The sequence below is a fragment of the Peromyscus leucopus genome, chromosome 8b, assembly GCF_004664715.2.
Source record: "Peromyscus leucopus breed LL Stock chromosome 8b, UCI_PerLeu_2.1, whole genome shotgun sequence".
Taxonomy (NCBI): Eukaryota; Metazoa; Chordata; class Mammalia; order Rodentia; family Cricetidae; genus Peromyscus; species Peromyscus leucopus.
In genome coordinates, this window is record NC_051086.1 from 90,985,973 (window position 1) to 90,997,994 (window position 12,022).

Genomic DNA, 12,022 nt, shown 5'->3' on the forward strand with positions numbered 1-12,022 from the left:
ATGAACGAGTCTGAAATCAGTTGTGGACAGGCAGTGACTGCCACAGTGAGTGTACCTCTGCTTCATCAGGAAGGTAAGCCAGGCACCGATCCAGTGCGTGCTGGAGTGTCCAGGCCTTGTCCATCATCTCAGTACAGAAGCAATGAAAACGATCTCAGCGCTGCGGGTGACCCCAGAATTCCACAAAACTCACGTCTTCAACAACCAGTTTCTCCCATCATGTCCTTTATGAAGACTGACCATAGGAAAACTCTGTCAGAGGGACAATTTGAGAAACATACATTGTCAACTGAAAAGGCCATGGAAAATGAGACGGTTGTTCAAAGTAAAAAACACACAGTTAGCCAAAACAACAGGAAAAATGCTTGTCAAGAAGCCAGCTCAGGCAGTATTAATGAAGTATGTTCCAGTGGTGAAAACTTCCAAGGACAACTAGGTAGAAGCGGAGGGACTAAGTTAAACACTGTGCTTCCGTTAGGTCTTATGCAGTCTGGAATCTGTAAGCAAAGTTTTCCTGTGAGTGATTATAAAAATCTTAAAATAAAAAAGCAGGAAGGTAAGAGTGTTGGTGCAGACTCCTCTCCGTGTCTGTTCTCCGATAAGCTCGAACAACCTCTGGGGAGTGGTAATGTTTTTCAGGTTTGTTCTGAGACACCTGATGACCTGTTGGATGATGTTGAAATACAGGACAACACTAGCTTCGGTGAAGGTGACGTCCTGGAGAAGTCTGCTGTTTTTAATGGAAGTGTCCAGAGAAGAGAGGTGAGCAGGAGCCCTAGCCCTCTAACCCATGCATCGCTGATTCGGAGTCTCCGTAGAGGGTCTAGGAAATTAGAGTACTCAGAAGAGAGTGAATGTGAGGATGAAGATCTTCCCAGCTTCCAGCACTTGCTTGGCAGAGTAAGCACTACACCTGACCTTACCAGACTGAGCCGTGTTGGGACACAGCATCTGTCCGAGAAGGCCGCGGGGACCCAGGCACCGTGGAAGCGCACCATCAGTGCTGACAGTAGCGAGGTGATCTTGGTAGAGGATTCCCAGGAACATCCCCTTGGTGAGGACCCAAAATGCTCTGGCAGCCTGTTCTCCTCCCAGCACAGTGCCGTACAAGACTCGGCTGCAAACGCAGCCTCCCAGGACCCCTTGTTTAATCCTCCCTCCAAACAGATGAGTCACCAGTCTGAGAACGAGCAAGTTTTTCCAAGTGACAAGGAATTGATTTCAGATGAGGAAATGGGACCTTGCCTAGAAGAAGACAGTGATCCAGAAGAGGATATTATAATCCCAGATTCAGGTAGTGGTGGTGTTTGTGGGCATCAGTCTACAGAAGTGAGCCGAGTGGTTACGACTTTTGAGGGTGCACAAGTTTCCAAGTACAGTTCTTTTCCTTAAGTCAGAATTCCGTCCTGGACCTGGAGAGATGGGTGGTTAAGAACAGGCACTCTTTGGTCTTGGTGGAGGACCTGGGGAGACTCAGCTCTTATAAGCACTGGCTGCTCTTCCCAGAGGACCCAAGCTCAATTCCCAGCACCCACATGGCAGCTCAGAGTTTTCTATCACTTCCATTCCAGGGGAACCAGCACCCTCATATAGATATACATGCAGGCAAAACACCAAAAAATAAATAAATACATAAAAAGGGAAAAAAAGAATAGGTACTCTCTTGCAGTAAATCTAAGTTTGGTTCCCAGCATCCATATCAGGTGACTACCTGTAACTCCAGCTCCAGGGGGTGATATCTAATGCCTCTGGCGTCCACAGGTACCTGCTGTGTTCACATATAAGTAACCTACAAAGACACACAGCATACACATAATTAAAAATTGTAAAAAATAAAATCTGGGTTTGTTTTTTTTGTGTGTGTGTGTTTTTTTAAAATGACTTCATGCAGCCAGAATATCTGATAGGAAGAACTTGAATGACTTAATTGTTTCTGGTTTTTATTGTAGAGTTTTTCTGATTTGTTTGTGTTTTCTTAAGACATGATTTCTGTGTAGCCCTGGCTGGCCTGGAGCAGAGATCTGCCCGCCTTTGCCTCCCCAAACCTGGGATTAAATGTATTCCTCACCACACCCAGCCTGTTGTAGGAATTCTGCCAGGAAATGAGCATCCTGAATTTGGTCATTTGTATGACGTGGAAGTGAGACAAGTGCTGTGAAAAGGACAGACAGACAGACACTGCAGGCGCAGAGTTCATGTGCTGCTCTACACCACTGACTTCCCTGTCGTTTCAGGTGAAGCGGCTTCTGGGTATGAGAGTGAAACAAACCTTTCTGAAGATGGCTCCCAGAGTGAGATTTTAACCACTCAGGTAAGAAGCATTCGCATGTTGGTGGTGTCCTTTGTATATGGTGGTATGAACCCTACAGCTTATGGCTGCTAATGTCACCTCTGGATTAATGGCCTAACAGTTGTGCGTGATGCCTTGTAAATTCAAATGGGATTTTTTTATTTTTTTAGAATACCCTGGTGGAACTTGATACCTTTAATAGCTTTGATACCGTCTAACTCACTATAAAACACTGAATACTAACTTTAAGACAGGGTTTCTCTGTGTAGCCCTGGCTGTCCTGGAACTCACTCTGTAGACCAGGCTGGCCTCAAACTCACAGAGATCCGCCTGCCTCTGCTGGGATTAAAAGCCAGATCTTTAAAACCTACTTGCCCCATAGCAAAATTATATGAAAGCATTATTGTGTCAAGAGGGATATATTTATTCTCAGAACCAAATTAAAACATACAGGACTGCCTTTCCACTAGAGATCATCTTACCTTTCACTGTGTTGTGGATATTTCCTCTTATTTTTGTCATTTATAGTCTAGTTGCTTGTTGGTGATATGTCGTCTCTTTCTCATTAGAGGAATGTACATGGTATTAATTCCTGAACCTGGTAAGGGACTGGTGACTGGTGATGTCTGTAAGGGACAGCAGTTTTCTTAAATCTGCAGCATTTGGTTGTGTGAGTGCTTCTGTCCCTGAGGAAGGACAGTCTCTCCGGAAGAGCATTCTCTTTCTCACAGCCAGAACCTGGCACTGTCACCTAGTTTTCCTTTTGTAAAAATGACACCAAAATTTTCCAAACTACTGTCCCAACCTGGATTCATCTAAGTCTCTCTTTCCTGTGTTTATCTCTCACCAGCTGGGCCACTTCCTAGGGTTCCCTCTGTGTCCCTCACGGGTCTGATGCAGAGTACACAGCGGTTCTGGCGTGAGACTGGCCAGAGGTCTCCGTACCTGACTGTATGTTTCACGTGATTTGCTTATCTTCCTTGAATTGTGATCGTGTATGGGTGTGTCTGCCACAGGGTGAATGTGTGGAGGTCAGGTGGCACCTTTTAGAAGCTGTTCTGGGCATCAAATCAGGTCCTCACGTGTGGTGGCAGGTGCTTTTATGCTCTGGGCCACCTCACTGGTCCAGCAGGTACACTGTTAAGATGGAGTTTTTTGGAACCTTTTGAATCATCCTGTTGTAGCTTTGGCTTTCTCTCCTGAAGCATAAATGTGCTTTTAGCTGCCAGCATAGGAGTTATTTTTCTTCTCTTCCTAAAAAGTACTAAATTAAGTGAAACTGGGAATTCATAGTATTTCTAAAGTCATTCTTGTTGTCATCAAAAACTCAGAAAAGGAGCCAGGCATGGTAACACACCCCATTAGTCCCAGTACTTCAGAGGCAGAGGCAGGTGAATCTCTGTGAGTTCCAGGTCATCCTGGTTTGTGTTGTGAGCTCCAGGCCAGCCAGGGCTGCAAAGTGAGACCCTGCCTCAAAAAAACAAACAAACAAATAAATAAATAAATATTAAGTAATATTCTATATACTAATATTGTGATTTACCTTTTATGGTGTCATTAAAATTTGACAGTGACTTTTTTATCTTATTCTATTAATTGTGCTAGGAATTGTGTATTCCAGGCTAGCACTGTACGATGGAGCTACCTCCCTAACCTCGATGACTATATTGGGGTCAGGGGTGTTTTTATCTGTTAAGACAGCGTCTTACTTCGTTATATCTAAGGCTGGCTTTGAACTTGAGGTCCTCCTGCCTCTGCATCTTGAATGCTGGAACTACAGGAGTTTACCATCATGTCTGGCGTCTTTTTAGTTACTGTATGGCTTTCTATTGTTTGAGTGTATAATGACTGATTTGCCCCTTTGCTGCCTATTAAGGTCTGGGCTAAGAGGCACCATTGCTATTAGGCACAGCACTCTAGTAGACATCCTGATTGCCAGATATCACATCTTGATGATTTTTGTTGTATGATACATGGTATCCTACTATTCTTTAAAAGGATTAAGCCAACCTGTGCTTCTAGCTTCTGTAGTATTTGGAGTTCCCACTTTCCTATACCTCTGCCAACACTAGGTGGTGTCCAGTTTTTAAGTCTTTTAAACTCTTGGCATTGCTGCGAGGATGACAAATAGAGAGGACTTGGCTCCTACAGACCGTTCTCTGTTCAGAGTAAATCCTAGGCCTGAAGCCTGTGGGAGTTGGGAGGAAACCATTGAGGCAACTGTCCATTGTGTGCCTTGTTTATCGCTCAAATTCTCTACTTTTGCAAGATTGCCATAGTGATCAGAAAGATTAAAAGACTTTAGAGGTCTTCTCTCTATGTTCAATTCCTCTGATCCTTTCTGGATGTAGATTTGGGGCTCTATCAATATGTCTGTCACCTAATTCTGTCCCTTGGCTGTTTGTTTTTTAGGTTCCAGCTTTTTCTTCCATCTGTCTTAGACATACTGTATTATGTTTGACATTCAATAAACTACTTCGGTGTTTCTTGTATCTCTGATCTTATTCCCAGAAATATGTTTATTTTTTGTTCAGTATTCATTTTTTTAAAGTGTTTTTATCAAGTATCTATTCAAAACAGGTAACTTTAATCTGGACTAGTACAAACAAGCAAAATGATTGAAATAGGACCTTTCCCCTCTGTTTATATAGAGCTGAGGAGTAATAGATGGTAGATGATACCTAATCTGGTATCATTAATATACCTTTTTGATGCTTATTGTGTGCGTGTGTATACATATTCCATCGGCAGGCAGGTGCAATGTAAGATTGTCTTCCCCCATCATGTGGGTCCCAGCGATGGAACTCAAGTCATTAGGCTTGGTGGCAGGTACCTCTACCCACTGAGCCATCTTGCCAGCCTTCCTACCCCCAAAGACTAATTCATCCATTTATTCATTTCTGCATTAAATGTTTGCTAAGAACTTACTCTCTACTAGACAGTGGAGTCGGGCATGGTGTTGCACACCTTGTACACCCATAACCTTAGCATTCCCGGCCCGAGGAAAGCTTAGGAAGGGGAATCTCAAGTTTCAAGCTAGCCTGAGATACATAGGCCTGTCTTAAAAACAAAACAATAAACAAGGGAAGGTTCCTCCCATCCAGGAAGTTGTATGTTCCCCCGAGAATACTGATGCTTGGCAGCCTGAGCCAAGTCATGAGGCACACTGTCGACCTGATAGACAGTTGGTGGGGACGCCCAGTGAAGACTTCTAAGCTGGGCTTTGGAAGATGAGAAGAGTTTACCAGGTGGGAAAAGAGGGGCGGCAGCAACTGAGGCAAAGATAGAAGCATGGAAGGCCTGGCCATCACTGACTAGTCCTGTGTCTCTAGAAAACTAGGCTTCTGGAAATGCTCAAGGAAATGACAGATAAGATCAAGGTGTGGGTGGACTTCTGAATGGTATGTTTAAGAATTTGGACTTTGTCCTGAGGGCAGTAAAGACTAACAGTTGTTTAATGTTCAAAAATACTAACTTATTACCTGAGCTGTATTCTGCCACTTAAGGCCCTTTTGGACAAAAGAGACTTGATAAACATGGCTCTTAGGAAACTTTGGCAGTGTCGCGGCCATATTGAAGTGTGAGAGTAGCATTGTGGGAATAGAGCTGAAGAAGAGCGCACATTAAAGAGGTAGTTCAGAACTGGAATCAGTAGACTTGGTAACCTGCCGGCTCTGTCCTCCCTCCTGCAGCTGAGCAATTACCTGTAGTGGAATTTGTCTAAGTTACACATTTATTCCTGCGGGGACACCCAAAAGCAGGGCCCTGCAACCATGCTCCGATTGCCTTTCCCCTGATTTTCTGGTGTTTAATAGCCGCCTGGAGGTTAGATGGGATGGTGGTGGGCGCTGACTAATTCAGCTTTTAAAGCATTGGTCTGATGTCTGTGTAGGGCCTTGGCCAGGGCTGGATCAGTGATGTCAGTACTAGCAGGTACCACGTGGTGGCATTGGCGTCACTGCAGATGTTGGCAGCAATACAGTCTCAGCGAGAGTAGCAGTGGGAACCTTTGTAAAGCTAGAAATACAGTTTTGTTTTGTTTTGTGGTCATAAAATCCTCCTGAGAACTGTGAATTTAGTGTAGCTGTAGAAAGAAAATGACTTGTTTTTAATGAAGAGCAAAGTCATTTTCAAGGGTCAGAAGAAAGGAACAGAAGGTGAAACAGATTCCATCTCCCTCAAAGCTGAAAAACAGCAGCAACATTCCTTCTAAAAGTGGTGAAGAAACATATATTTTGGAAAATTCCTTTTATGCCTATGTTCTTTGCCTGTTAAATCCTTAGACTTGCTAAATTGTTTGTGACAGGGTCTCACTGTAGCCCTGGCCAGCCTGAAACGCCCTATGTAGACCAGGCTGTCGGGAGGGCTGGGGAGCAGTGGCCACATGGGGCAAAAAAAAAAAATAGTAGCTGTGGTTACAAGCTTTCTAGACTGTCGTAGGAAATTCTCCAACACTTCATCCATTTAAAAAGTAAATACACTTGGAGCTGAGTACAGCGTCATGCACCTCTACTCTCGGCTACAAATATTCTAAAAATAAATAATAAAAAAAATATATCAGGGGCCGAAAGATGGCTCAGCAATTAAGAGCACTGCTGCTCTTACGGAAGACCTGGGTTCAGTTCCCAGCACCCATATGGCCCACAACTCTTATTCTAGTGGATACATGCTTCTTGTGACCTCTGAGAGTTCCAGGATACATATGCAGACAAAACATCTGTACACAGTTTTGTTTTGAGACAGATTTCTCTGCGTAGCCCTGGCTATCCTGGAACTCTCTGTAGACCAGGCTGGCCTCAAACTCACAGACATCCACCTGCCTCTGCCTTTGAGTGCTGGGATTAAAGGTGTGTGACACCACTGACTGACCATTAAAAATTTTTTTTTTTTTTTGGTTTTTTGAGACAGGGTTTCTCTCTGTGCTTTGCGCTCTCTGGAACTCACTTGGTAGCCAGGCTGCCCGAACTCACAGAGATCCGCCTGGCTCTGCTTCCCAAGTGCTGGAATTAAAAGCGTGCGCCACCACCGCCCGGCCATAAAGAATTTTTTAAAAAATAAATCACATTTCTTTTGTGAACTAATCTTACAGTATCAAATCTTTGAAGCATAGCTTATGTAATATGCTAACAGATTCTTGCAAATTTTAAGCCTAAAGTACTGTTACTGTTTTTTGGTTTTCTCTTTTCTTTCATCTTTAAAAGAAAATATTGAGCTACAATGAAGCAAGACTATTTGGGAGTGTTGGAGGATGCGCCCTCCAACATCATTTTGAAATAATTTCAAGGTCATTAACCATACAAGTATGGTTGGATTAAAAAATATTCAACCAGAACCCCTAATTCCGTACTAGGTGATTTCAGTTCTCGTGCTAAAATTAGTTGATATTAACCCATGGTGTTCTTGGTTTTACAGCAGAGGGCTACTATGAAAGATAACTTGATAAAGCTCCGGCAGGAGATGGCCCACCTGGAAGCCGTGCTAGAGCAGCAAGGGGACCAGCCTTCTGGCCACTCTTCGCCCCTCATAGCTGACCCTTGTGCCCCCGAAGACCCGCCAGATCCAGAGCAGAACATCCCAGGAACAGGTCTGTAATACCAAGCAAATGCCAGCATCATAAGGAAATTTTTTTTCCTCCCTTCACCCTTTATTTCCTTCAGAAAGTGAGGACTGAGTTCCGACCTTGTGTGATCGTTGCTCAGCACGTATTTACTGAGTTGCTCCATGAGTAATTTGGGAGCCTTATTGCCAGCCCCTGCTCACAGTGATGTTCCATTTTTAGGAACCCAAGATAATCATTCATTCCTGTCCTTCTCTGCGTGTTTACAAGGTGGTGCTATGGAGACCCCATAGGAGATAGAAACAGTTCTTGTTCTTAGTTGTTGGGGAGGTTGGTTATAGGTAACCCCGTAATTTCAGAATGCTAGGAGAAAATAAACCATTGAGCTGTACTTCTTATAATGTTAGCTCACAAAGCAGAGACCTGTTTCATGTGTTTTCTTGTTTGAAGGAAGAGATCTCTGATTTCAGGAGCTGCACCTTGAGTTCTCAGTTGGGGAGCGGGCTTTGCTGGAGCTTGTTTGACATCCCAGCACTTGGGGTGTGGAGGCAGAGGGGTCAGGAATTAAGGAAGCTTTCAATTACAGTATCTGGTGGGACACCCACAGGAGGAGTTGGTACTTAGGGACTGACCAAGGTGGTGAACCCTTCCGGAGTTTCTTCCCAAGACTCAGGGTCCCACCTGACTTGGTGCTCCAATTCCTCCTCCAGTACTTCCTCCACTGTCCTCTGGGGGCCCTAAGGCCTTCCCTGACTCTTTCTAGGGACTCAAGTCTGTTCATTATTCAGTATAGTGACCTTGGTCTCCACTTGTTCAGAAAGAAAGAGTAGCTCATGCAAGGGAAGCTGGGAACTCTGTTGCTATGGCACTGCATCAAAAATGTATCTCCTTAAATACTGTCTTTGTAACTGCATCTTCATTTAGTTCATCCCCAGATAATGAAGCCCAGAGTCCCGTCCCCGATACAGTTATCTTTGGGGTACTGTCAACTGTTTTATTGTGAAAATAGACGAGACTTTCAGTTCTGATGCACAAGATAAGAATTGTTACTGTCTGGCCTTCAGTATCTGCCTACACCTACTGCCTCGTATTTGGCATACAAGTTTGTTGTCATCATCCCATCCCCCCCCCACACACACACACACACTGAATATCTGTAGATAAAATGTTGCTTTGTGAAAAAAATAAAAATGTTTCTTTGTGGCTCCTTTCTAAAATACTGTCAATACAAACTTGAGTTTTGAGCTTTTCTTTCCTTAGGATGATTAAGAAAAACTCGAGTCACAGAATTAGATGCAGGAGGGTCTCTGTGAGTTCAAGGCCAGTCTGGCTCACATAGTGAGCTCTAGGATCTAGGACAGACTACTCTGTCTAGATACTAAGCACTCAAGGTTCTTGGTCGTATATTCCCAGAGGCTCCTAGCACCAGGGTGGTTTGTTCCTGATGCTATTTTAACGTTATCGAAATCGTTTGTTTGGTGAATGTGCTGTATGTGTGTGTAGTGTATGTGCACGTATGTGTGCAGATGTGCACACATGGGTGTCCTTTCACTTCTCTGAGGTAGTGTCTTTCCCTAAATCTGTAGTTTGCATTCGTTTTGGGCCTGGCTGGAAGCCAGCAAGCCCCAGCAATCCTTTTGTCTGCGCCCCCAACCTCCCCCTCAGCACTGGGTCTCAGATGCACATGAGACCACCCTGAGCGCATAACATGGGTCTTCGTGGTTTCACAGAAGCACTCTTACCCACTGAGCCATCTCAGCCAACCCGTCCCCCTTTTTTTGAGACAGGTCTCCTATATCCCAGGCTCATCTCAAACCCACTGTGTGACTAAATAAGCTTGACCTGCTGATGCTTTTCCACCACTAGCCAAGTGTTAAAATTATGTATGCGTGAGCACTACCATGCTTGTTTACGCAGTGCTGGGGCTCGAACCCAGGGATTCATGAACACTAGGTACCCACTCTACCAAGTTACATTCCTAGACCATCATCATTCTTTTCTGAAAACTAAAAAAACAACATTGGTACATTACTTTTAGCTAGTGACTATTTAAATTTATATACTAATTCTTTTTTGAAATTTGATTAATGTGATTAATGTGTATGGTATGTTGTCTGTGCACTGTATACACACCTGGTGCTCACGGAGGCCAGAAGAGGGTGTCTCTGGATCCCTTGGAACTGCAGTTAAAGACAGTTGTAAGCAGCCATATACATGCTGGGAATTGAACCTGGGGCTTCTAGAAGAGCAACCGTTACTCCTAAATTCTGAACCATCTCTCCAGCCACTGTTTATATTATTTTTAAGATTTTGTACTCCTTTTTCATTTTCATTCTCATTCTCATTGTATGTATGCATGTTTGTGTGTGTGTTGGTGTGTGGAGGCCAGAGGTTGGTGTCAGTATTCTCATGGCTCTTGCACTTTAACTCATTGGCGTAGGGTCTCTCAGTCAACCCCGGAATCTGCTGTCATGGCAAGTCTCCCTAGGTAGCTTGTTCTGAGGATCCTTTGTCTCTGCTGGCCTAGGCTGGAGTTACATGTGACTGTCAGGCCCAGCGGCACTTATGTGAATTTTAGGGATCCAAACTCTGGTCCTCAGACGTGCGTAGCAAGCATTTTAATCACTGAGCCATCTCCCCAGCCCCGTGATCTAATATACTTAAGGATGATGAAAGCCCCTTCCCTGGGGGGTCTTAAAATCAGTGCCCTGCCCTTCTGCATAGATCTTCCTGTTTTTCTAAGGTTTATTCCACAACCTGCATAATATTAGTGAACAAATTTATACATGCCCAGTATAAATTACCTCTCTCTGTAGATTTGGTTCTTACGTGACAGGCACGCACACACCATTCCCTGGCAAACAGCATTTGTGAGATCATGGCCCGTTGTGGTAGAAGTGATTTTCAGAGAAATCCAAGCTCTTTTAGCTGCAGTGTGTTTACTCCTAGAAACACTTGTTCAGTTTTCTGGGATCCTTCCTTGTGAAAGCTGAATGAGTTGGGATTAACTGAGATAAATGGCTTCTGTACCCTGTTCGTGTGCATTGTGGCAGGGGGTGTGTTGTTTTGCTTCCCTTAGCAGGATTTTACTGTGTAACTCTGACTGACCTGGAACTCACTCTGGATATTCCTGCCTCTGACACCAGGCCTGATCACCAATCTTTTTAGTGGATAGAAGATACTCTAAGTGCATTTATGTATGGATGTGTGGGGTGTTTTGTTTTTCAAGACAGGGTTTCTCTGTATAACATAACAGAGTCCTGGCTATCCTGGAGCTTGCTTTGCAGACCAGGCTGGCCTCGAACTCACAGAGATCTCCCTGCCTCTGCCTCCCAAGTGCTGGGATTAAAGGCGTGCGCCACCATGCCTGGCTCTGTATTTAAGTATTTTGTGTGTATGACTGTTTTGCCTGCATGTGCGTATATGTACTAAGTGTGTGCCTGGTGTCCACAGAGGTCAGAAGAGGGCATCGGATCCCCTGGAACTGAAGTTACAAATGGCTGTGGGGACCCACATGAGCATCATGTAGGTGCTGGGAACCAAATCCAAGTCCTCTGCAAGGGCAACATGTACTCTTAACCACTCTTCCTTCATTTTTGAACTAATTGTTTTTGATGTTTAAATATTTTACTGTGCCGTCACACTTTTAAATCCAATGCCTTTTTTTTTTTCCCAGGGTGAGGGTGTCTTTTAGACAGGTTCTCTCTAGGCTGTCCAAGGACTCCCTCTGTAGACCAGGCTGACCTCTAACTCACAAAAACCTCCCTGCCTCTCCCAAGCGCTAATGTTAATCACTGTCCCTGGGTGGGTGGGTGTGTGGGTTGGTTGGTTTTTGAGATGAGGTCTCCCTGTGTAGCCTTGGCTGGCCTAGAACTCACAGAGCTTCCCCTGCCTCTCCTGTCAAGTGCTAGGATAAAAGGTGTGCACCATCACACCTAGATTCCAGTGACTTTTTAATGGGATAGAAGATGTTTAATTTTCAATTAATTAATGTTTAAATATTTCTTCTGCTGTGCACGTGCCTTTAATTCCCAGCCCTTAGGGGGCAGAGGCAAGCAGATCTGTAAGTTTACTGCCAGCCTGGTCTCCAGAATGAGTTCATTTTTTCCTTTAAGCCATTTTCTCAAAGGGAATAGCACATGCCAGACCTTGCCTTGGGTCTGTTAGATCTTCCC

General features: G+C 44.3%; 1 protein-coding gene across 1 annotated transcript in view; it reads left to right on the plus strand.

Moving 5' to 3' along the window:
- Nucleotides 1-12,022, plus strand: part of Brca1 (BRCA1 DNA repair associated) — a 73,566-nt gene that overhangs the window by 34,289 nt on the left and 27,255 nt on the right. Inside the window, 3 exon segments of the mRNA XM_037201135.1 lie at nucleotides 1-1,294; nucleotides 2,235-2,311; nucleotides 7,703-7,874. Of these exon segments, the coding sequence (XP_037057030.1) occupies nucleotides 1-1,294; nucleotides 2,235-2,311; nucleotides 7,703-7,874 (1,543 nt within the window).